Here is a 27,174-nt window from a genome sequence, read left to right on the forward strand (position 1 = left end):
GTGAGATTTCGGCTTCCTCCTGTTTGTGTGCTCACTGTGTTACTCTAGTATTCCTTTTCACTTTAAAAGTACTTCAAGGTTAGGCAGAGATTGTGGTTCTGGTTCAGTGCTGTCAAGTATCCATGTTCTGTCTTATGCTTCTCTTCCACCAAAACCTCTTCATAACCTCAAGTGCTGTGACTGCCTAAAAATCATTATTCATAGGTTTGATCAAGCTTAAGTTGGTTTGAATCAACTTAAGCTTCAACTATTAACACAATTTCTGCAGCTTTTCAAAATATTGTTGAAGGATTCTCGAGAGAGTTGTTGCTTCAGAAGCTCTCACTCTAATTGTTCTACCCTACTGTTTGGTCAGTAAGATTCTTTAACATCTGCAAACAAAAAACTTTACATCATGGTCTTCAGCTTGCTGGAGTTTGCCAATGCAGGGCCTCCTGTTGTCCTGTGGTTGAATGAATATTAACCGATGTCTGGAGCAAAGGAAGAAGTAGCATGACGTTATTATCCCGCCACAAAATCCTCTCCAGGAGGAAGTGAGGGATGGTGATCTGGACGACAAAGCATGTGACTTTGAAAGAAACGTATGACTTTGATATTGGAGACGTCTGATCGCTGCCTGGTTCCTACCAACAGTCCACGTTGTATCATGATCTTTTTCTTGACCTTAATCAACTTATTTGAATGTGCAACTCTTTCAAATATTTACCATAAAGGCCAATCGTCATTTAAGATGGTTACGGAAAGCACTGGCTTAGTCGTCCGGCCAATCTGAACATAATATTTTTATATTAAGATCACAAAGCCCTCTAGTGGCCACAATGTTCACATATAGGGAGGAGGACGGGGGAGTTGACTTATCAGGGAAATGTTGACTTCAACATGGGAGCCTGTGGTTCGGTTTCCCAATTTTAAAGTAAAAGTTAAGGTTTATCCTAACCCTGTGTAAACCCAACCGCACTCTGCACTTCAACATCATAGTGATGTGTAACAATTGTGGAAGGCATAGATCATTTGTGGGACACTTTTTATGAGATTTTGTAGGTGAACAGTCCTTTTGACTTGAGGAGTGAAAGGACAGAAGCAGTCTGTTGTGTCAACACTACACAACCACACCAACCCTGGATAGATTGTTCCCCAGAAGTTCTTGTCCTTAATTTCCTTTCTTCTACATATTTGGTTACATCATCTTTTCATATTACTGCTCATCCCCGAGCCTTACTGTTTAGCCTCGCTGCCTGAAGACAAGTCTGAAATGCCCCATAGTCCAAAGTATCTGCGTATATATGAGAAGTCTTTTATTTATATGTGTGTGTATTTGTATTTTTCCATCTGTTTGAAATGAACAGCTCCCGTTCTTTTTGTACCTGTAGGTCCGACCCTGATGTTTTACCTGTTTCAGCTTCCCCTTGTCTCACTGTGGCTCAGTTCTGTCCGAACAGAGGGGAGCTGGAGAGGAAGGTGCAGGGGGCGATAGAGGGGAAGAATGTGGCCATTGTGCTTTTCAGGTATGTGTGTGTGTTTGTGACAAACAGAGGGAGGCAGAGGGGAGAGAGAGAGGGTGATCAGATCTAGTTACAGGTGTTTCATAAACACCACAATAGTGCAAACGGGTTCTCCCTATCTCTCTCTTCGCTTTCTCTCTCTCTCTCTCTCTCTCTCTCTCTCTCACTCTCTCTCTCTCTCTCTCTACTTCACTGTTGGTGGATTAGGCTTATGGATTTTTCACACACTCAAACACACACAAACTAACACACACTCAGGTTTGTGCAGCTATCCTTCTTAAGACTTTGAATTGACTTCCATTCATTATGGACAGTCTGATCCACACCTTACCCCAAACCTTAACCAGCACCTAAAAACATTATTAAACACACACACACACACACACACACACACACACACACACACATTTAAATTAATATGTGCTTCCCCATCATGAGCACCAGACAGTCATGTGACAGTCAGGTGACACGACTATATACCGCGTATGTGTGTGTGTGTGTGTGTGTGTAATAATCAAGTTAACATAAAAAACACAGTAAAATTGTATTGTGCTTCCTGTTGTCCTGTGTTTGTCTAGCGTTGTGTCTCTTCCTGAAACTAGAACTGGTCTAATCATGTTACCACTAATGTCACGCTAAAAGAAAAACTCCCGACATAAATTCCTCTCTTTTGATGATAGTCTGTTCTTTCTTGGAACGTGACACAGAGGTTTCAAAAGAGATCAGCATCTAAAAATGGTTCACCTGATGAACCTGCTCGCACAGTCACTATTGAACACACACACACACACACACACACACAGAGAGATGTTTAAATAACTAACTATGACACACGTACTCACAATTTAACTGGTTTATATGTTTGGTTTTGGTTTGTGCGTCACTTCATCACAAAAACACACACACAGTGACAGGAGTGTTTAACAGGTGACCGCACCATGCTCCTCCCTGTCCTCCATCTCCCCAGGTGATTTTCAGGAAACAGTAAGTTAGTGCATCACCATATCTTTTATCTCACGTTACGGCACCTACCAACCATCAGAATCCCTCCAAATCAACCAACCATTATGCAATGTAATACCTAACCTTCTCACATTTTTTGATAATTAATTTGTTTGTTTGTTTGAGATCTTAAAGTCCTTTAAAAGTAGCAGGTTCATCATTTTGTCCTTGAGAAACACACACACGTATGGAGAGAAAGTCCTGGAAACTGCAGTTGAGGAAATTTGAGATGTAAATTTTGTGTTTGTGGAGAGTGTGAGAGAGACGGCTGCTCAGCTGGACGTGAACCTTAACACACAGAGACACATGTGCACCCACACTTGTCCCCTGTGCATTCACACAACTAAATCCCATTTGTTCAACAGGACACCCAAGGCTGACATGGCAGCCTGCTCAACCAGTTTTTGAAACACACACACACACACATACATACAACGACAACTAGACGAGACAGAAACCGATTAAGCACACACACACAGACACACACACACACACACACATCCCCATAAGAAAAATAAACAGCGAGTCCCTGTCCCACAACCTTGTAGTGAAGGTTACAGCAGTCAGCTATAGGTCAGAGTGGACCAGCTGAAGAAATGTCCTTCTAGTTACCCACTGGGTTTGTGTGTGTGTGTGTGTGTGTGTGTGTGTGTTCTCCCTCATCTCTCCTTACACAGCAGAGTCAACCATTAAGATTAAAATGAGAAACGGACAGAAAGGACTGAACGACAGAGAGACACGAGACAAGTTTTCAACCAACCTGTGTGATGATGGGATGTGTGGTCGCTGTCAGTTCTTCTGCCACCGATTCAAAAAGCAACAATCCGGCTGATCACTTTCTCATCTTCCCTTCCTCCTTCCTCCTCTCCTTCCTTGCGCTCGTTTGTCAGGTTCTCTCCGGCTGTCAAGGTGCCTCCTTTCTTCAATGACAGTTTCCCCCAAAGCACAATCAGAGAAGAGATCTCAGGCTCGTCTGACAAACACAACGCACACACTCACACGCAGACACACACAGAGAGCGAGGACAAGTCAGAGTTTCTGTTCTTCTTTTGGTGTTTTTTGGGGATTCTGACTCAGATCCTCTCTGCTCGTCCTCTCCTCTGCCACGGCCGAGGCTCGTAGACGCAACAGCAGGAGACACGAGGAGGGATGAGGGGGAGCACAAGGTCTCGAAGTGGAGGAGAGAGCGAAGAAGGTGGCAGGGTTGAAGGAGAGAGCTAAAGAGAGAGAGAGAGAGAGAGGGAGGGAGGGAGAGAGAGAGAAGGAGGGTGCAGGTTTGGAGGGAGGAAGGGCTGTGGTAATTAGTGAGTCGGTACCTGACTCTCACTGACATAAGCCCCACATTCCTCAGAACCGAGGCGGGGGAGAGAGGCGAGGGAGGAAGAAAGCGAAGAAACAGAAGAAAACTCTTAAAGAACACACCCCAACAACAACACACTAATGATCCCAGGAAGCACAACAGAGAATAAACGCTCTGCATTCACACAGACACAGAACCCTGACTTCCTCACAGCACAGCGTGGCCCAGAGCGTCACAGCTGCATGATGTGGAAGGTGAAGGTGCTGCTGCTGGAGCTGGAGCTTCACCGTCCCTCACCTCACCGCCTCACAGGTTCAGGTGTCTATTCCCCTCTTCCGCCTCTTTTCATTTTTGGGAAAGAACCTGTCGCTCTCTCTTTCTCTTCCTATCCCTCTGTCTGTTTGTCTCTCACTCTCTTGATCTGTGTACGGTGTACACACAGGTCGCTCCTGAAACTCACCAAACCAGAATCGGACTGCCCAAACCCCCAGCACACCTCCCTCCCTCCCCACCCCCCTCTCTGCCTCCCTCCTATCATTCCGGACGGGAAATGCTATCCTCTTGTGGCCCTGGACTATCTTTGTGTGTGTGTGTGTGTGTGTGTGTGTGTGTGTGTGTGTGTGTGTGTGTGTGTGTGTGTGTGCGTGTGTGTGTGTGTGCGTGCGTGTGTGTGTGAGCACGCGCGAATAGCCAGACCTGCATCTAGATCAGCATTCCTCTGAAGGACTTTCCAGCACCTAGTCGCCACATGATCACATCCACCGCATGCTCATTACTGATGAGTGCACACGAGGCCACCTGTGTGCTCATTCACAAATCTATAACCCCCCCCCCCCTGAGGTCATGATGATACGCTGTCTTCACGTTATACTGACGTACATGTAAGATCCCTCCGTAATTACGTCTTTCTGTAATAACAAGTTATTCGCGGCCTCTCGGATTGTCTCTAGTTGAGCTGTCAGAGCGAAGGTGACGTAGACGTGACCCACTGCGCTGGAGGTGGAGGTAGCTGAAGGTTTTACGTGTCTTATGCAAACACGCACTCGCCTTTGTCGAACTGGCTCCTGCTGTGAGGCTGAAGTGAAAGTAAAACAGTGAAGTTGACCCGACACCATTCTGACTCAACTGCTGTTTCTCATTCCCACACATTCACATTTTGTTCACACCTCGTCCACTTTTCGTTCTCTCAAAGCTTTAAGCAACAGTATCTTACTGGTTTTTGACGTTTCAACACAGCAGTGTGTGTGTGTGTGTGTGTGTGTGTGAGTGCACCTGCCTACCTTAATATTTCTTGGAGAATTTGGTTGTAGGCGGGGCCAGGTGCTTCCTTCTTCCGGATGTCAGGTGCGTGTTGGGTGTTTTGTCTTCGTGATGACTGTCAGTTGTCATGAAGACAATGACAGAGAGAGAGAGAGAGAGAGAGAGAGAGAGAGAGAGAGACAGAGAGAGAGAGAGAGAGAGAGAGAGAGAGAGAGAGGGGGGGGGGCTGTAGTCAACCAACTGACAAACTGAGGATAGAAGAGAGAAGTGAGGAAGCTGGATTTCTGTTTAGAGTAACAACACACACACACACAAACACACACACACACACACACAAACGCAACCAGTAGGGAACTAGCAAGTGTGTGTTTGTGTGTGTGTGTGTGTGTGTGTGTGTGTGTGTATACGTGTGTGTGTATATAGGAAACTGAGATTGAGTCAGACGTGTTCACACAGAGAAATAGCGTTTCGACACAGCGGCAGCACTCGGGCAGGGAGGAGGCCGGAGCCGTTGGATGTGTTGCTCAACACGTTTCACTTTAATGCTTACTTTACAAATCAAGCACAAGGGCAAATACAGAAGCAGGTAAAACATTACGTTAGGTATGTTAAACTTGTGCCATGAGGTAAGCCAGCTGCAGTGGTTAACACGCGACCTTTAACAATCAAAATGTGTCATGGAACAAGATTATCTTTAATGACACAGGTGGGAGCGGCTGACCGAGGTCTAGTCACCGTTATCACATCTAAATACGCAGATACAGCTTAGTGTCTCTGCGTGTTCATCACGACATCATCCGGTGTCTCAGCTCATTTAGAATGAAGCAGATTTGATTCTTGCTGCTGCTGCTCCACAGACACAACCCGTCCGTTTACTGCCACCGGTTTCCAGTCATGTGTTTACACTGTGAGAATCCACCTGCACAGACTTGCTCGGGTTTCATCAGAGTGCAAACCGCTTCTAAGTGATGTTATTGTTGCATGTTAATACAGCACACCAGTGAGAGTGTAATAAGCTTATTATGAGATAAACAAAGTGTAGGATATGTGAACCTCCAGTTTGGTCCTTAAACATCTGGAGCTGTTATAAGTAATGTAGAATGTGTTTGGTCGCTAATATTACTTAATTGTCATACATAGTCCTACAATAACTATATGTCAGAGTTTGTCTGAACCAAATAAACCAGTGAAGAGATTTTTATTTATTTTAGATTGCATTGCTTGCGTATACAGTTCTGATTTAAAAGCATAAACATTACTTTTCGACTTTCTCAATGTCAAATGTAGATCAGATTGAAATCAGTTAAGATGCAGCCGTGTAGCGTGTTTCTTACTCGTTATTTAGTTTCCTGTTGAAGCTGGGTCAAGGAACAATGCAGGGAGGGATCATTCACAAACTCATGGGATATCAGTTCTGGAGATAAGGCTGGGATAATGGGAAGGGCAAGATTGTTCAATTTTGTATGATGGTTTTATTGGATTTGTTATTGAGTTTCTATCAAGTGAGTGAGTCTGATATAAACAGTAAAGATACAGAGTTTATCAAGAGGCAGAAAAAACACAGTTTTAACAGCCATTGAGGAACTCAAACAATAATTGCTGTCATTATATTTGCTGAAGGAGGATATGTTTACATCACTGTCCATTGGTCTGTTTTTCACTAGAGTAACAAAAAAAGAGTTTCATGGTGAAAGAATGATAAATGGGGCGTGAATCAAGAAAATAGATGGATCCTGGATTTGGGTGTTTCTTTGGACATTTTCACAGATTTTCGAGTGAATAACGAATCTTGATGAAAAGAATCAGGCATATTAAGGCAACCGATCTATGGTTATGTTCATGGTGGTGCAGCTTGATAAAATTTAAAGGGGACATATTATGAAAATTCCACTTTTGTAGTGCTTCTACACGTTAATTTGGGTATCTGGCATATCTACCGTCCCAAAAACTCTGGAAAAAAAACCCTCCCGTGATTTGTTGTGGTTCCTCTATTTCAGAAACGATACGCTAGAGTGCGTCGAATGGGAATATGACCGAAATAAACGTCATAGTCACACCATGCCCATGTAGGGATTCTCGCTACATGGCCTTGGACGAGCGAGCTAACGCTAGCCGGGGAGCTCGCTAGCATTAGCTAGCTGCTACACGTCAGACATTTAAGTGGCCGCATAAACAAGGGACCCCCAGGACACCTCTAAACGTTGACTCAACAATGCCGAGGGATGCTGCTGCTGCGCCAGCTCAAAGTCCCATTGCTCCCACTGCTCCCACTGCTCCCACTGCAGGGCTGCGCTGGGGAGCTGGGGCTCTCACAGCCAGGCTCACAAGGGGTAAGGGGGGTGGGGCACTCAAAACAGGTCAATCTGAGGAGGGCTGTTTTAGACAGGGTAGAACGGTGCTGTTTTAAATGATCCTTGTGGTATTTTGACCAATATATGTTACAGATATTTCATTAAGACCCCAAGGAACCATATCAACTTGTGGTAAAATGGGCATAATATGTCCCCTTTAAAGACTGATGGACTGCAGCAACATCTACTAAGATGTGGAGAACTTGTCCACCAGATCATCTCAAGTCCAGTATGGGCAGGGAAAGCTGCGACTAAAGCATAAAGTTTGGTGACAAGCTGAAACCTCTGCCTTTTGACCAATGTCAGCTGGGATCAGCTCCGGTGAGCTCCGCAATCTGAAAGGACAAGTGGTCACAATAATGAATGAATGAATGAATGATGGATGGAGTAAGGTAAATCGGACTGTCTACAATTCAATCACACACACAGACTAGCATCTCTAAATCTCAGTAATTGATATGTAACATAAAATTCGATCAATCCCAGCTAAATGTAGATATATTAAAGGAGGCATTGTGGCTGTGGGTTAGGGTGTCAGATTATTTTTAGGTCTGGCACAGTTTTTTACACTTGTCAACCTCACAGTGATGGTGGTGACTCCGCAGTGTTATCAGTGTCTCCAGCAAGAAAGCAAAACAAAAGGGCCATTCGTGGAAAATATAAAAAAATATCATTTTTTAATAGATGCAGGAAACTACCCAGACCAGCTGTTTCCACTGTGCCTTCAATCTTCATCCTAAACTAAGAATAACCCCATGTCTCCCCATCTGCTAGGAGTGATTTCATATTTATCTCACAGACATAGGAGTGGTATTAGTCTTCCTATGTTTCCCTCAGAACAAGATTGAAGGAATATTTCCCTAAACAATTTAAAGCCCAGATCTCAATAAAATGGAATTCTCCTTTAGTGACGGCTTTGTGAAGGTTTCATTAAAAGAGACTTGCAGACATGCTCATACTGCATTTTCACAGGGCGGAAAACAAAAGCAAAGTCTCTCCACAATAAGCGGCTCGGACCCTGCCCTGGTTAACACACAAAGGACGGAGAGACCTGAGACACACAGGGCAGAGATTCTCAGGAAAACCGTTCAAACTGATACTGCGGCCGCCCGGCACTGACACAGAAAGAGCTGCAGCGGTGAGTCTATTCACCTGCAACAAGTGGATCCAATCAATCCATCACACACTCTGAGGAAAACTGGGGACGGAGGAAAACCTAGATCATATTACTATTGTATCTGGTGGTGAACTGGAGCTATGATACGTGCGTGTGTGTGTGTGTGTGTGTGTGTGTGTGTGTGTGTGTGTGTGTGTGTGTGTGTGTGTGTGTGTGTTTGTGTGTGTGTGTGTGTGTGTGTGGCCTCGCTGTGGATCTTGGTGTGATTTGAATGTCGGTCTGATACATGGTTTCATCTCTCTCCGTCCCTCTCTCTATCTCTCTCTCTCTCTGTCTCTCTCTCTATCTCTCTCTCTCTGTCATGTCATACTTATAAAACCACTGGCTGTGATGTTGCAATGTTTATCATCAAGTGCTGATGTACTTTACACAGAAACAGTGTTCACTTCTCTGTGTTTGAGTGTGTGTGTGTGTGTGTGAGAGAGAGAGAGAGAGAGAGAGAGAGAAAGAGAGAGAGAGAGAGAGAGTGAGACGATTGGGTCTCGATGAGCGAGATCAAACTCGACTGAATGAGCGCCACGAAATCTCACTCTCACACTAGTGCCAAAAATATGTCCACATATTTGTTGTTCCTTGGGCTTTACACTTACTTTTCATCAGAATTTTTAAGCCATATATAATTTTCATATTTTAAAGACAGGGTGGTAACATGGCAACAAGTAGAGACTATCAACCTGGAGTGGGAAATAAAGAATACAGAATAGAGAGAATATCAAGAAGGCAGAATTGACTCACTAATGTTCACGTAAATCAACCTCGACACATGAACTGTGTTACTTTATAGAGAACAGTATATCCCGTTCTTTTATGGAAACAACTTTTGAGAAGGTGACTTCAACACGATAAAACTGACGTGTACAAGGCCTCCTCCATAAAGAAATGCTTTCTCAGTTTGGCATCAGAGAACGTGTGTGACACCATTCAACACCTTCAGATTGAACTGGAAAAACAACTGGGAGCCAGGAGTTATTGCTCAACATCCCTGATCCTTTATATTTGGTTGTAAGTCTTCACAGAGGCAGTTACGACCCATTGTTCTGTTATCAGAAGGTTTAACACCCAAATACAGATGAAATGTCACAGTGTCCACATACTTTTGGCAATAGAGTGTAGGCCCTTTCTCGCTGTAGCTCAACTCAGGGTCATTCAAGTAGACAACACACACACACACACACACACACACACACGCACACGCACACAAAATAACTTGGAATACTGTGTATGAATAAAAATCATTAGTGTGAGTGTTTAGTTAAATTGAAATAAAGAGGAAAAAACTAAACAAAGAGAGAGAGAGAGAGAGAGCCTCCTTCCAGCTTCCCGTTCAGATTAGACCTTTATTGAGAAAATTCCAGGTCGGCTTACGGCCTCATGACCCGCCGTCTCCAACCGTGGCCGATTATTGAATATGCTGCTACACACACAAACGCAACACATGCAGAGCAGCTGGAGCCCCGTCGTGAGGCGACATTGATGACGCGTGTTGGATGGGATAATCCCTCCAGCTGTACTCTCACCCCGCGGAGAAGCGAGGCCCAAACAGCTCACTGAGGCTGTTTTCCCCCCCACACACTGATAAACCTCATCCTGCCTTTTCTTGCAACTTGTGCAGTTTATCAAGTACTGAACGACAAAAATCTATTTTGTCTGGTCCCGCAGTGCTGAATAAGAGATTCTCTTCAACTGTGTGTTTGCTGTTTTTTCAACCAGAAGCAGGAAAGATGGATGTGAAGATTAAGGTTCACAGACTCTTAATACTCAAACTAAAAAGAGGCCAGGAAGTGGATTTAGAAACAAGTAACACACTAACACGATGCAGGAATAAGGCTGCACTGTGACTAGGACAAACTCAGGAATCTGTTTCCCTCTGTTGGTCGAAAACAGACATTACACCAGTCTTATTTGTGACAACAGTGGAAAAGGAGGTGGAAGGTTGGAGATACCAGCCAGGTACTGAGTTCACTGTTTATGACCCATAGCAAGTCTTCACCTAAAGAAAATGGTCTGAACAATGTTCAAGCTAATGAAAATTGAATGTTAGACTGTAACTTTGTGAAAAGCAAGGAAATATCTGTCTGTCTGTCTTCTTTGCTGTGTGCTGTACTACACCTCAGTGCTCAGCAGGGGGCAGTGTCAATCTGATTCACCTGTGAGGACTTAATGATGTCACTCATGAAGACACAATGCAGTGTAATAACAATACATTACAGAAACATAGACATACACACATTCATGAACACACACACACACACACACAAACACACACACACACACACACACACACAATTTTTTTTAATCCCCTGTCAGCAGGTCAGCAGCTTGGCAACCTTTATCCTTAAATGGATCCAAACCTAAAGTAGAAGCCACTCTGTTAAAGTTGTCCGTCTTACAACACAAATAACACATGATAGCAACTTATGAACGGTCAAAGTTGTGTACTCAAGCATAACGGATAACACTGTATAAGGAAAGGCTTCCTTCATTATCATATTGTTGCCATGGCGTTTCAAACTCTGGAGCACGCACCTGAACAGAACCCCTGACGGAGGGTGTGAGAGAAACACATGTGACAGCCTGACTCCCAGGGAACAGCAGCAAAACACTCATAGGGTCTGGATATTTGCTGGAGCCGCGTTTCCTTGAGAAAATGAGCAGTGTTGTTCCCTCGAGGAGGATTGTGAACGACAAAGGTAAGAGCTGCTATGCATTTTTAAACAGCCCATCATGGTGTATGCAGATTACACTAAGCTGCTGTAGTCTTTTCTTCCAGGGCTGCTCTTTTCTGAAGTGGACTTTAAGTTGCTCCTGCATGTGGACGACAGGAAACTGCCCGTCGCTCATTAAATCACTGCTGTCTGATATTCATTCATCTATTCCATTTGCTCTCGAGTTGACTTTATTGGACACGTTGCACTTTTCTGGTCAATCCCCAAAGTTGGAGCTCAAGCACTGATGAGTGCTGTTAAAGCCGATTACACTCTCTCTGTGTTTCTCTCCATTAATACACTTTAATTAGAGACTGGCGGTCCCTGAAAACTCTAGGTTGTTAATCCCCAAGTCAAGTGATGTCACAGAAAACTCACATCACTGCTTCAAACTAAATAAGTGTGTGTGTGTGTGTGTGTGTGTGTGTGTGTGTGTGTGTGTGTGTGTGTGTGTGTGTGTCAGGTCCAGGTCAGTGAGGGTTGGACCTTTGTCCAGGGTCGGACAGCAGCCTGTTATTTATTCATGCTGTTGTACCTGCGCAGCTGCCTAATTGCACCATGAGGAGCCCAATTACCAGCAGTGGCCTAAAGTGGCACTGTCTCACTTTCCAAGGGGGGGGTTGTTGTGGTTCACCCGTCGGCCATGACTGATGCCATGTGTCTTATTTACATTTGCAGAGCTCCGGTTAAACTCTGTGAACAAACAATGTTTGTGTCTGTTCAAATCAAAACTAGAAACATCACCCTGCGGTTTGATGCCTCCGCCAACCAGTACACCTTCAGTCTACATACACTTTTTTCCAGACTTATATGAGGTCCCAGTGACCTTTAACCACTCAAATGTTATCAGTTAATCCCTGAGTCAATGTGAACATTTGTGCCAAATTTGAAAGGATTCTCTTGAGGCGTTCTTAAGACAATATGTTTATGAGGCAAAACAGAGCTTTGTGAGGCAACATTGATCTTGATATCGGTTCTTCTTATTATCAACTTTCATTAAAGAGGCAGTAAAAGTTTGGTTTTACAATTGAATGATTGAGCAAAAGTTTAACAATGAACAATGGCTAGGGGCTTTCATTGTGAAAAGAAAGACTCTGAGAGTCAGGTAACAGTCAAAACTCAACTGAATGTACCAGAAGAAGCTGAAGGAGAATAAAACTCAGCAAACATCCAGAAACTTTTTCCCAAAGTTAAAGTTTCATCCCTTTAAATTTTTGATGTGGTAACCAAACAGGCCTTTTCCACATTATATATTCTGTCATGTCCCTGGGGGAAGAGCACAAGTGTAAATACATTCAGTTACTGAGGAAACTGCGATGTGATTTCAGGCTCCTGGAAAAATCTGTCACTAAACTCTGTTGTTGGCTGTTGTAATGAATTTGTATGAAGCTGCAGATGAAGTTGTCTTCAGTGAAAAGGGGCTGAAATATTTAAGAATCTCCAGGAAATGAATTTGAGACTCTGTAATGTCTTCTGAAGTCAAAAGCCACCTGCTAGGTTTTAAACCTCCTTAAGCACATCTGTTTAATTTTGTCTTCTTTGTAAACAAAATATGGAAACAGGGCAAGAGAAGTTTTTGGTTTCAGTTCTACTAGGAACAAACTGTTTTTAATCTGTATTGCATTGTAAAGTACATTCTGGTCAAATAATTTATAATAAAATAAAATGACCTTCTCCAACTCTGTGATGTCACCCACTCAAGTTTCTACATCCTGTCCATTCATTTCCCCCAGATAAAAATGTCAATACAAAATGTTGAATATTTTAAAAGTTACTATTTCTATTGTTATCAATAATAATAATTACATTTTAAATGGACTTATTCATATGTGCAGTGCAGACATGAAGAAACCCGGCTGCTAGAGCAGGAAGAGAAGAGATGTTTGGGGCCTCAGAAGAACGGGCACAATGAGGTTTGCATTTCACTGAGCAGGTTCAGTTTCCCGCTCCCTGTATTGTGCGCGCTGGCTCGCTGTCACACTGACACCGCGGCTTACTGGCACTCCACAATGGTCCAGTATAAACCTAATGTTAATATTGATTACACGAGTGCTTTTCCATCAAAAGACCACCTGGCAATCTGAATCAACAGTGGGGAGACCCTACACCCCAGCACCAACAAACACGTGGACTTCCCAGTTCATGTGCTGTAACTTATATTTACTTCCTGGTGTGTTTTCCGTATTCATCTGTTATTTCACCTCCTCCAATTTCTTCCCTTCCCTGATTCTCCTTCACCATTCCCCCCCCTCCCCCCTGCGCAGTCTGCCCTCCATCAGATCAGGCCTATCTGCAGGCGGCGGTGGTCTTCCAGCAGCTGCGTGAGGAGAAGCCAGGCCCACTTCAGCCTCTGCGCTATGGGAAGAAGACGGACACGCTCCTGCCCGAGGGCGGAGACAAACCCACGCAGAGACGGGCCTTCCAGCTCGCCTTCGACACGCTCAAATGTACGGCCGCACCGCAGGACCTCCGGATGCTGCTCGTGTTGTCTGAGGGTTAAATGTTTCTTTTATCAGATCCACGAGGAACCTCACACACACTTAGAGAAGAGTGACTGAATTAAACATAAAGTCAGTGGGAAATTCATTTGCAGCCATCGACTGCTACCTCTGCAGACCTCACCCAGCTCGTACGAGGCGGCCTTATCTCTATAATGAATAGCAGTGGAGCCGCAGCATGTGTCGACTCCAATATTCACTTCTGAATAGCAGCTTCCACTGCAGACTGCAGATTAAATAGTATATGGTCGTGCATTTCTTTCTTTTTTTACATGTGGCTGCAAATTACTGGTACTGGAAGTGCAGCAACGGTCTGTGCAGGAGGTGATAAGACACGCATGCATGCAAGGACGCACACACACACACACACACACACACACACACACACACACACACACACACACAAAATGGCACATGTCTGCACCTAAATAGGAACAACACAGACAGTATTGCACAGTATGTTTGATCGCACACGTGCCGTACAAAACACCAAACAGCTAAATCAACATGTCAACATACAAACTGTAAATGTGCAAAGAGCTACTTCAGCCCAACACTCACTGAAGCAGCAGCCGAGCGAGAGCAGAAGATAGTTTTAGTCCAAAACTCTGGTAAAGCTGTTAATCCTCCGTCTCTGTGTCACTTCTACGAGGTGCACAGCGCCACCTACAGGTCGTCTTCAATTTATAAATCCTGGCGCAGATGATGTCCACATGTTGTGCTCATGATTGCTTGTTGTTGTTTTGGGCCACAGCTGCGTTATTTCATATAACTGTAAAACTGTAAAACTTGAAGCTCACGTTCTTCCAAAATATGAGCGCGTTCAATGTGTGTTCATGCACAACAGTGGTGGCGAATGTGGCAGTGAAAGAGTTGTGACTGAACCACAGCTAAAAGAATAAGATGACTACATGGGCTACATTAGTTTGGAAACTTGACTCCAAATTAATGCTAGTTTGCTCATTGCCTGCTCACATGTTTAACTTTATTAAACAACACTATGTCCGGCTGTATATCATTTCTTCTTGAGGACAAGTTGGTTGGTTGAAGAACGAGCCAAACGGCTCCAGGACTGAGGAATCCGACCATGTTGCACAAGCACAAACATGTTGAGTCAGATTTATTCATAGAGTTAATCAGAAACAACAGGAGTTGAGCCAGAGTGCTTTACAATTATTGCAAAGGAAAAACAAGTAGCGATCTAAATAAAGTGAAATGAATGAAAGAGCAAAATGCAGTAAAAGACAGAAGATGAAATAAAACATTAAGGAGAATAGACATAAACAAAACCCGGATCAGACTGAACTATCAACACATAAAGATCTCAGTGGATTTACCGACCTCATTTTTGGAATGACATGTCGGCTGAATGTTCATGAATTAAATTGTCAAATAAATAAAACTACATTCACTTCAATTCTGCGGAGCGACGATAGTAAAACTGTGCATGTTGAAAATAACAGAAACATTTCACCAGAAGAGCCAAATATGGTGAAACATTGCTGTTTACAATCAGCATGTGCAGGTTTCAATCTGTACACATGTCCTGGGATGGTCTCAGAAAGAGGACGGCTCGATCCCTGTCCACTAACACCAATGTGTCTTGTTTTTCTTAGACCAAGATTTACTGGAGGACATCATCACTGACAGCTGCTTCCACACCTCGCAGCAAATTGTGAGTCCTGCCAGATTTATCAAGAGTGACCACAAACCCAAAACACTGAGTGAGGGGTTATCTGTCGCCACATGGGGATAGCTGTGATCTCTCTATCCCCCCCCCGAATGTGTTAAAACACTGGCGAGGGAGACAGGGATGCAGTTAGAGATCATTTGTATTCAGTCCTCTGCGTCGTCTGGGCCAGTTATAGGTGGCAAATGATGCATACAGGGGAGAGACAGACGCACCCTCCAACTGGGAGACTGTAAATGACACAATAAAACACTGCAATGACACACACATGGACAAAGAGACACACTTATGTAGTGTGAGTGTGTGTGTGTGTGTCTAAATGTTGACTTTATTGAGGGATTGGTGAAACACACGGAATAGGCTGACGGGCCGTTAGTCTAAAATTGAGACTATAAAAACTGCCATACAGCTGTTTGTTATTCTCACACTCACCTCCCACACCCCCACACACACACACACACACACACACACACACACACACACACACACACACACACACACACACACACACACACACACACAGTCACACACACAGGTGAAGGGACAGAGAAGCCATAAAGCATAGACAGGAAAGTCTGATAAAAGATTTGCTCCTTTCTTCTCCTCGAGGTGATTATAATCAATACTTTTATGTTATCAATGAATCACTTGACTTCTTGCATATGAACAGACACACAGCGAATGATCACCTGACTCCGCACTTACCCTCAGCTCTACTGAGCGTGTTCAGCATCGTTCAACTCCTTATTTTGGCTTTAATGCTGTGGATCAGTCTCACAGTTCTAATCCGCTCGGGTTCCAGACGGTACAAGCAGCAGGTTTCAACCAAAACAAAACAGAAGAACTCACTCCTCCTCCCCAGCCCTTGTAGGAGAGGAGTTCAAGGAGGCGATGAGGAGAAAACTCATCAGATGTCCAGCGAAACCATTATGAATTACGGATAATGTCAGTCTGTATCCTCTGAAGGCGAATAGTAGAATAAGTCTCTGATGCCCCCAAGTGACCTCATCAATCAGTTAATGCTGGTTTGAATGCCACGATGGCAATATCGATGAAGATGATGTAAAATTTTGATGAAGACCTTATTGATTATGATAACGACTCACAGTTATAATGACGTCGATAATGTGAGCGTCCACGTTTTGCAGTCAGCTGACTTGTTGCCCCTGGCGATGGTGATGCTGTTCGACTTCCAGGATCGAAAGTTCACGTTGCGTGAGCAAACATCGAAGGAGCTGGAGGAGCCTCTACAGGAAGTCAGGGAGCTGGAGAGGAGTCTGTACAAGTATGTGTGCGTGTGCGTGTAGATGTTGTAGATGTGTTATATTGCTGCTCTATGAATGTTTCATCAGCTCCATGTTAATAATTTCCCTTTTTTCACAGGCTTAAGACCAAGCTGGCCGCATCTCTGGCTCGGTGCAGGGTGAAACTGAATCTGCAGAGCGTCTCCTGTTTTCTTTCTGATCCCGTCAGGACCAAACAGCACCGAGCCAAACGTCTGCCCCTGTTCGCGTGGGTCAACACGCTGAAGAGCAGGTACGAGCCCTCACAGTCAATCTGCTCTTTGCTTTGAGGGGAAAACATAATGTTCAGAAAAAAAGTTAAATCGTACCACCTGCCATCAAAGCGCCGGGATTGAGACATAAACGTGTTGGTTTGTGCATTTTCTAGTTTTCCACTTGTCTTGTTTGCCTCATACTCAACACTCCATCAGTCTGTGTGGGTATTAATCTGCTGGGATTATTACACGGTGCACAGCAGCACATGTTGCGCGGGGGGGGGGGGGGGGTAATGGACTGTGAAGTTCATCGGGGCGTCTCCATGGTTCCAGGGTTTAAAAAAAATAATGCTCCTGTGGTCTTTTGCTGTCGAACCAAATAGGTCTCTTATGGATCTATATCACTCTGTAAATATCCTATAGATGGAGATGTTTGTGGGTCAAATATAACAGAATGTAATTCTTGTCCTCCACAGTGTTGAGGAAGTGTGTGAAGCGCTGCAGGTGGCCGGCTTGTGTGAAGCTGAAGCCCTGACTGACCTGAAGGACCTGGCGTTCTGCCGGGACTCGCTCTGTCCCGACACACTCGTCTTCTCCTGGCAGCTTGTCGCTCGGCTCCAGCACAGCAGCCTCACTGCAGCACATGTCCTGAACATACAGGTAGATCTGTGCCACGGAGCTAAAAATAGGTTGAAAAAAAAACAAAACAGGTTTCCCAGAAGAGGAACGTGCCTCCCTCTGTCAGGAGCACGTGTTTGAAAGGGATGTTAGAAGACAGCTAGCGACTGACAGGTGAATGTTGCTGGGGTAGAAGCTAGGCCACCATTTTCTGAGGGAAATTAAAAAAGTAGTATTTTATTTTATTCACCCTGTATTAAATTGGTCCCATTGAGATAGGCTACAATATCTCTCCTGCCAGTGAGTCCTGGACAAATGGGCAATAACGAAATAAAAAGTTACACCTTAGACTGTATTTAAAAGTGAACAATGCATTTCCACTTCCTCCCACTATCAAGAAATGAAGCCCAAATATCCCAAAGAGATAGAGATGTGTGCATAAGAGTTACATCACCATAATCAAGACCGACAACAACTTTATATTTTATGGGAGGGAGGTCAACATATTGAATATGATCTGAATGAGTATATTTAAAGAAAAAAACGTGAAAACATAAGAATACACATGTTACCTTTGCTTATGAAACATCAAGGACATCTGTTGTGTCTGCGTCGACTTTACAGGAGTCCACCACATCAGTGAGATAAGTTCATGTTCAATTATTGTGTTTAAAGAGTCAAAAGAACCCAAAATGCTCACTGGAAGTCTCCTCATCAAATTTCATCAGAAGGAAATATAATCAATAATTTAAAATGCTGGTTATTGGTCCAATCTTAGTCTCTGTGATGAAAAAAAGCTTTTGCTGTTTTCAGTTTGTGTGTAGTTTAAAGTTGTGTATTATGTGTAAAAAAAAAAGAAGAAAGTTTGTCTCATACTGCACATGTGTTATGTAATATGTGAGCATCTCTGGATGTTTGTGTGTGTGTGTGTGTCTCTCTCCAGGACAGGAGTGTGTGTGTGGCGGTGAGCGCGTTACGCCCCCTGCTGTTTGATAACGGTGACGTCCTGGTGGTGGGGTCTTTCTCGGCTGTGACTGTGGCTCACGTGGCCGTGGTGGCCTCCGCCCGCTCGGGCCGAGTGCTGCTGTGTGGTGCTGATCACACGTCCTCTCAGCTGGAGGACATTCAGGGCCTGCTCGGGGACATGGACATCAAGAGTGAGTGACGAGGACACAGAAAAGGATTTAGCATAAAAATATCTGGTGAATACAAATCAAATTGATATCACACCATCATCCCATTGTAGATGTGCGGATCCTGTCGGAGGCATTCAGTGGTCTGAGCGAGTGGGACTCCTCCGTCCAGCGTCTGAAGGTCATCATGGTTCTACCTCAGTGTTCGTCCTCTGCCCTCAACGACCCCGTGCCCACCATACACAGCGAACATGGAAGTATGTACTTTGAGGGGAGAAGAAGGGATCAAACTACAAGAGCTGAGTCCCCCAAAGAACTTAAACATCCCAAACCTGCTCTGACCCTGCAGATACAAATACATCATGTGCCAAAGTAACCCTTCTTTGCCAAATGTTAAGCATCATGGTGGGAATATTCATCAGTCCAGTTACACAGTAATACCCTACAGCCAATAGGACCATGATCCAAACTAGTCTCGGACGTTCACCATGAACTCAAACACATCTGATCTGATCCGACCCAGAGGAGCATATTTGCGAGCTGCCAAAGAGGCGTTATAGAGAACTGACTTATTAGGGAGCCCAGACTTATAAACACAAATTAGACCATTTATAACTGTATATCAGGCTTTTTACATCTCCCAGTGCCATCTGCCTGTGTGGACTTATTGGGAGTGGAGAATATAAATGCAGCCATTTAACTATAGGCCGTGAAAGAAGGAGGACAGAGGACGTAGGGCGGAGATGGGAAATTAATATTACAAAGTGAATACAGAAAACAAACAGAAAATAAATAATTCATAAGTCAGTGTCTTTGCATTCAATTTCTAATATAAGATAAAAAATTGCTAAATGATTTTATTCTATTGACAGAATGGGATCTGCTGTCAGACTTGTCCCACGGTTCTGTAGCCCAACGCAAGATACACATGATGGCCGCCCAGCAGGCACGACTGTTAGCGCACACCCTGACCTGTGAGTGGACCACACATACACACACACACACACACACACACACACACACACACACACACACACATTATCCACATTAACACACATGCCTGTCTCTTGTAAACTACACACTGGCCTGATAATAAGATGTCAGCAGAATTGATTCTATTTTTCACTCATTTCACTCTGTCCTGTTCTCCATCTGTCAGTCCCGAAGGTGCAGACGGTGGTTTACTGCTCACGTTCAGTTTATCCTGAGGAGAACGAACAGCTGGTGAAAAGAGTGTTAAACAAAGCACACACTCACCCCAAACTGCTGCCTTTCAGGTAACACACACACACACACACACACACAGCTCTCTCTTTGTGCGTTGTGTGTGTTTTGGGTTACCGTCCATTAAGTATTTAACTATACAGTCACACTTTTCAGGACTTGTCCACAGGCTCAAACAACAACAGCGACGAGAAATGTATGTGTGAACTGTTTCCTCTTCAGGCAAAACATAAAACTCTGGGTTTTTTTTAAATAGCACAATTAGATATCAGATACACAAAACAGATTGTCCGCCTCCTTCACTAACGTCACTGAGACACACAGACACACCTGATTGGCTGCACACAGGGGTCTTCACCTGCTTCCCTCAGAAGAACAATGAAGCTGAGTAGTTGTATACTTAATCTATCAAGATGAATCTCTTCACCCAGGTGGCATTTTATTAAAAACTACTTTTATGGTTTTTATCTAAAAATCATAACCTGTTGGCTTTAAGCAATGTAACAACTTTGCTGATAACCCTATGGTGGTGGTATTGTAACTCACTGTCACACTGGTGCTGTGTGAAATCTGATACAAAACACAGTAACAACATAAGATTCCTTCATCATGCTCGCCTCAAACTGCAGGACTGGTGACATCAGTCTTTTAGAAAACCAGTCTCCTCCTGCAGATTGTGGTGAACAGGATCGCTTTGAGTCCTTACGCCAAATAAATGGAGAGTGTTGATGCGACAGGCTGTGAATGAGCTGAACCTGTAAACGTCCTGAACAACAAGCTCAGATGAAGAAGCTGCTCGTGCAACATCTGCTCGTTCCTGAAGAGAACAACAAGTAAATAGTGACGTGGATAATATACAGTGTAATGGAGCCCTACAATGTCTGGTGTGTATTGTGATTGTCTGTGTCGAAGTGCGAGTATGAATCGATGTCCTTGTGTGTGTGTGTATGTGTGTGTGTGTGTGTGTTTGTGTGTGTGTGTGTGTGCGTGCATGTGTGCGGTGTAAAGGATCAGCTGCCGTTGCCATGGGGACTGTAGTTAATCCCACACTTGGGGTAAATGGGGTGGAGAGAATTTCAGAGTCGGTTTCCCACCTGCTTCTCCACAATCCGCCGCTCCTGAAGAAATCCAAGCGTCATTACTTTCGGTCCCAGTCGCTCTTCTATCAGCTCAGTGAGGTGCAGCGAGGAGAGCAGCAGCTGTTTCACCTGTGTGCTCCACGACCTGCTCAAAGGAAACACAGAGCCACCTGCTCGCTGTGGGTTTTAACGTGAGCTGCCCATGAGTCTGCATCGAAAGAAACGAAGAGCAGCCACTGAAATACAAGAAGGAGGAAGACATGATGAAGAACTGTGAGAAGAAAGCCACGATGTAGAGTCACCCTCAGTCCAGCAGGGACGTTATTGGACTCTACAGCTAAATGTATAGAAAAGTGCTGTTTATCACAATTATGTCTCAACTGAAAGATTATTACTGTCACTCAATTTAAAACTGCAAAGATTACAAATTTACACTATTTCAACAAATGTGTCAAAATAATATTCCTCTCAAAGATATTATTTTGTAATTCAAGTTGATCTTATCCAAAAAAACTGTGTTAAATATTGTGATTGACTGAGACTTACTCGTGATTGGTCGAGTCCATGTATTTGTGCGTAAACTCCAAATGACGTCTAGACCACAAGATGGCAGCGTTCATATGGCTCCATCGTTTTACACTGGGAGGAAGTGGAGATGCTTCCTCCATCTTTATAGTCATTGGTTTGTGTTTACAATCTTCGTTTAGCGTGTTTGTATGATAATTTATGCTAATTGATGCTAATTGGCACAATATAAAAAGCACATCTGAAGTGGGAATGTCATTAGTGTTGCATGTGGTTAGTCAGTGGAAGGTTTAACTAGTGATGACACCAGATACAGAACAATTTAGTAAATTAGTATAATTCATCCTGGAGGACAAGCATCCACCTTAAGGTGGCGCTAGATGAAAAGTCAAAATGATTCACAGTGTCTCGGTGTAATGTCCTGAACCTGTCCCCCCTGGTGTGGAGCACCACGACAGCCATGATGAAGTAATGTTAGATCTTTTTAACAACTCTCCACCCTCACCTGCTCCTCTGCTCCTTCCTCAGGGTGAACGGTCCAATTTTCCCGGTTGACTCCGAGTCAGGAGACGCCACCGAATCCAAGTTCTTCAGACTCGAACCCTCTCAGGTCACCAACGGCTGCTTCGTGGCCAGGCTGTCCCGACAGGTGAGGGAGCTGAGCGGGGGGGGGGGGGGACGACGACGAGGAGACAAGAGAGAGAGATGTACAGGACAAGGTTCTGTCTGGAGATGGAGATGGAGATGGAGGGGGGGGGGGGGGGGGGGCAGGGGGCTGTGTCTGTGTGTATATGTGTGTGTGTGTGTCTGTGTGTGTGTGCCTGTGATTGCTTTGCGACAAGACCAGCAGTGCTGAGGCTGCACTATTTTACTTTCTGTCTGCTGGGAGGTCAGTCGGCTCTGCTTGTCTGCGCACGCACGCGCACACACACACACGCGCACACACACGCACACACACACACACGCACACACACACACGCACACACACACACACACACACACGCGCACACGATCCCTGAAACACTGCAGCATTATTCCAATACTTCATAAAAAAAGTTAAATTTGATATACGTCAGACTTTAGAGCAAAGATGGATTGATAATTCTCTGTATAATTTGTCCAGCCCTCCCTCTATCCCTCCATCCCTCCATCCATCCCTCCATCCCTTCATCCCTCTCTCCATCCATCCAGTCTCGTTGCATCACTTTCTTGCTCCATCTATTTGCCCCCTCCTCCTCCTCCTTCCCTCCTGCTCCAGTCATAAAAGGAGAAAAATACAACAGAAGGAAATGAGATGCTGCTCGTTTGATCCCCTGCAGCCCGAAAAAAAAAATGGTGCAGAGAGGGGAATGTGCCAGGGTGTGTGTGTGTGTGTGTGTGTGTGTGTGTGTGTGTGTCTGTGTGTGTGTGTTCACATCTCTCCAAAACAAACAAATACATGCACCCAGCCACAGATCTTAACCTAGGTTGCAGTGCAGTAATTCAAAATCCAACGCTCATGTATAATTAGATCCACGCTCAGTCCCTCAGTGAAGTCGAGTCACATGAGAGCAGCAGGTTCCGTTACAGTGACACGTCTGAGGTGGTTCACTGCCGCTGAGATGAATGGATCCACTCGTCACTCTGCCCTGCTGGACGAGGGGACGGGACACAGATACATGGCAGCGTGGAGAGACAGGAAGAGCAGGGGCACGACAACAAGGAGGCCCCTTGAAGTCACTCATTGAGAAAACAAAGACAAAACTGACAAGCTATTATTTCCTCACATCAATGTTAACTTTGGCAACATGAACGAAAAGCTTACAAGAGACACAGAGACTCTAAGATTTGAAATTAGGCTGATGGGATATCTGGTACTGGACAAATTCAGCATTTACATTTATAAATGGTCTGTATTTATATAGTTTCTAGTTTGGATTAGTTGATCACACTTTATAAAAAGCACTTTATGACAGTGTAATTAGTTTTAGAATAGATTAGTTATAAATGACAGAAATGAGACATTAAAATGCATTAGCAGGACACAGAGGCAGGAGGACACAGAGGGAGGAGGACACAGAGGGAAGAGGACACAGAGGGAGGAGGACACAGAGGGAGGAGGACATAGAGGGAGGAGGACACAGAGGCAGGAGGCAACCAGAGGCAGGAGGACACAGAGGGAGGAGGACACAGAGGCAGGAGGCAACCAGAGGCAGGAGGACACAGAGGGAGGAGGACACAGAGGGAAGAGGATACAGAGGGAGGAGGACACAGAAGGAAGAGGACACAGAGGGAGGAGGACACAGAGGGAGGAGGACACAGAGGGAGGAGGACACAGAGGGAAGTGGACACAGGGGGAGGAGGACACAGAGGCAGGAGGACACAGAGGCAGGAGTACACAGAGGGAAGAGGACCCAGAGGGAAGAGGACACAGAGGCAGGAGGACACAGAGGGAAGAGGACACAGAGGGGAAGAGGACACAGAGGGGGGAGGACACAGAGGCAGGAGGACACAGAGGGAAGAGGACACAGAGGGAAGAGGACACAGAGGGGGGAGGACACAGAGGCAGGAGGACACAGAGGGAAGAGGACACAGAGGGGAAGAGGACACAGAGGGGGGAGGACACAGAGGGAAGTGGACACAGAGGGAAGAGGACACAGAGGGGGGAGGACACAGAGGCAGGAGGACACAGAGGGAAGAGGACACAGAGGGAAGAGGACACAGAGGGGAAGAGGACACAGAGGGAAGAGGACACAGAGGGAAGTGGACACAGAGGGAAGAGGACACAGAGGGAAGTGGACACAGAGGGAAGAGGACACAGAGGGGGGAGGACACAGAGGCAGGAGGACACAGAGGGAAGAGGACACAGAGGAGGGAGGACACAGAGGGAGGAGGACACAGAGGGAAGTGGACACAGAGGGAAGAGGACACAGAGGGAAGTGGACATAGAGGCAGGAGGACACAGAGGCAGGGGGACACAGAGGGAAGTGGACACAGGGGGAGGAGGACACAGAGGGGGGAGGACACAGAGGCAGGAGGACACAGAGGGAAGAGGACAGAAGAGGCTTTCAGGAGACTTCTACTCTCAAATGTATTCGGAGATGATGACATCATTTTACTGTTGTGCATATGTACACATTTTATGAGTGTGTTCACTGCAGCTTGTTTTCAGCTTTAAATAAGTTCAACTAAATATTCACTTTGAGCTCCTTGAATAACACATGGGCGTGAAAAGACTTCTGTCCCTGCTTCCAGTGCGACTCAGTGTGACTGTCTGTTTAACACTTTGGTCCAGAAGGAAATTTGACTGGTTGGACTGGTTTGTTAGAGCAGACACTTGTGATCCCTGGAGCGTGAAACCAACCGATACTTTTAGTTTTGAGAGGAATAATTGGAAAACTATAAAGTACTACAGATACTCATGTGCCTGATGAATGAATCACCACAAGAAGCTCTGACAAAATCCAGTGTTAACTTGAGATCTGTGTGGCTACAAGGTCACTGGTTCAGTTGACCACTTTGGGATAAGGCACATAGATAATCAGAATCATTTTCACGTTCTTCCCACTCTGCCGACGTGGCGTGATTTCAGCTAACAGGGTCACGTGGAGCTGAAATCACGGCTATTAAATATCATATATATGATTTCCCTGCCTTTGACTTTACACACACTTTGCTCTGTGGGAATGTTAAAAGCCTTCAGCCTCTGTGCGATGTCGCCTCCTCCTCCTCCTCTGCAGGGTCACTTTATGACTGCACCTCTGCAGCCTGCACTGCTCTCCTCGCTGCTGAGTTCCCCTGGAGACCTGTAGTTTTTAATGTGTTGATAGCTTCACATCCAATCTTACTCTGCCCTTGCACTTTCAGGCTGATCCCACCAAGGTGGAGACGGTGCAGGACGTGCTGGCCAGGGCGGCAGCGAAGGGCCTCCTGGGCGGAATATTACCGGAGCAATTAAAAACTGGGAAAAAGGGGAAAAGCAGGAAGAGCCGTGAATCTGGCGAGAGAGGTCGGCCCGAAGAGGAGAGAGGTGAGGGGGAGGTCGAGGGTAATGAGGAGGAGGAGGAGGGCAAAAGGGAGGAAGATGGAGGAAAGAGGAGAGGGGTCAAAGGACGCAAGCGAAAGCTCAAACAAGGACAAAAACAAAGCAAAGCTCCTGCAGACGCCAAGCAGCCGACTAAAAGCCCCAAAAAGAAACCAACGAAGAAAAAAGGCAACCAATCACATCCCACCAAACGTCCCTCAAAGAGCAAACAAAGACGATTCCCTCGTCTCACGCTGACCTTGATGTCCTCAGAGAAAACATCCAACCAATTGTCGCCCATCACAGCCCTGGCACACAGGCTGAGTGAGACTCTGATCGGGTCCCAACAGACGGTGTTCAGCGCCCCTTCCTCTGCTGGGAAACGACCCTCACCTGCACCAGCAGCTCCTTCCACCCCCCCTGCGGCCTCCAGGCTGCTGCAGGGACATAACTCGCAGCCTGAGAGGGAAGAGAAAACATCAAGGGACGGAGACAAATCAGCGAGTCCGTTAAAGGCCCGGGGGAAAGTGGTCGGACCACAGGAAGTGAGGAAGGCTGCGAGAGGCTCTGCCCTTCCACCCATTCCCTCCCCATCCTCTGGATCACTACGCAGCCGGACTGGTAGTTCTCCGTCCCACACGTCCCACTCTCACCACAGGCACATGTCCACGTCCTCCTCCTCAGTGTCTCTGCCTGGGTTATAGAGACGAGGACATTAGACTCACCGAGGTTCACTTCAATGACTCGGATGCTTCAGTCACTGGGATCGGACAGGGGAACTATTCCCATCCATCCATTATCAACCACTTAACCTTTGAGAGTCACCAATCAATACATCGTTAAATCACTTCCCAGGTAAATGACATTCATGAATTTATATATAATTAATAATTAAAGTAGATTCTATTTATTTTAAGTATTTAAAAAGTTAAATTATTGTGTTTGATTCTTGTGTTCAAGGGATGCACAAATAAATTATAAACCCTGTTTGCACCTTATTAAATAAATATAGTATAACGATTGCTTTCTTTTTCTGTTCACCTTAACGTCTTTAATCCTCCATCATTTCTCCAAGTGAAATCCTCCTTCACAGGTTATAACTTGTGTTCTGAGATATTTATCGGCTCCAGACTGACTTGCTCTTGGACTGTTTGAATGAATGTTGGTGATCATTTGTTTTGGTTGAATGTGAGGTTCTCTGTGTTGTTCCCTGTTTGATGTGACTGAGGCGGGGAGCTGGGACATCGGTGGCAGATGTTAGAATTTTTCCTATTAACCACAAAGTTTATTGTAAAAACTAAAACAGAGTGAGTAGGAGAGCAAAGGATTTGAACGTCTTCCTACCCTTTTCGAGCTTGAGGCCAACAGTCCACTTTTAAAATGTTAATCCACTGCAGCATTTCTATTTGGACCAAATTGCAGACAATCATAAATATTAGTCCGCTTAATACGCTTAATTCTTTTAGTCAGCGTTCATGAATTATTCCTTGGTGAATCAGTGAAAACCATCTTGTCATGTTAAAGACCTAAATCCATCTTCCTGTCCGGGTCCACAGCAAAATCTAATGTTTCTCTCTTCATGTTTCTTCCCCCAAGTTCCATGGAAATA

General features: G+C 45.0%; 2 protein-coding genes across 9 annotated transcripts in view; one reads left to right on the forward strand and one right to left on the reverse strand.

Moving 5' to 3' along the window:
* Nucleotides 1-5,258, reverse strand: part of rbm47 (RNA binding motif protein 47) — a 31,240-nt gene extending 25,982 nt beyond the window's left edge. For 3 of the 8 annotated variants that reach the window (XM_053419709.1, XM_053419707.1, XM_053419706.1), the window contains exon 1: nucleotides 3,265-3,999. The gene's annotated coding sequence lies outside the window, so the exon portion shown is untranslated. The other 5 variants (XM_053419699.1, XM_053419701.1, XM_053419700.1 and 2 more) reach the window with 5 other exon arrangements.
* LOC128430845 (putative methyltransferase NSUN7) lies at nucleotides 395-26,269 on the forward strand. Its single transcript, XM_053416932.1, has 14 exons — nucleotides 395-447; nucleotides 1,371-1,505; nucleotides 3,395-3,471; nucleotides 13,562-13,744; nucleotides 15,412-15,470; nucleotides 16,634-16,770; nucleotides 16,869-17,021; nucleotides 17,460-17,643; nucleotides 18,545-18,758; nucleotides 18,848-18,991; nucleotides 19,607-19,708; nucleotides 19,894-20,011; nucleotides 22,091-22,211; nucleotides 25,409-26,269. Exons 1-14 carry the CDS (start codon nucleotides 395-397, stop codon nucleotides 26,267-26,269), a joined length of 2,541 nt encoding a protein of 846 aa, XP_053272907.1.
* Nucleotides 26,270-27,174: the final 905 nt, after the last annotated feature.

Source organism: Pleuronectes platessa, chromosome 3 (genome assembly GCF_947347685.1).
Source record: "Pleuronectes platessa chromosome 3, fPlePla1.1, whole genome shotgun sequence".
In the NCBI taxonomy this organism is placed as follows: Eukaryota; Metazoa; Chordata; class Actinopteri; order Pleuronectiformes; family Pleuronectidae; genus Pleuronectes; species Pleuronectes platessa.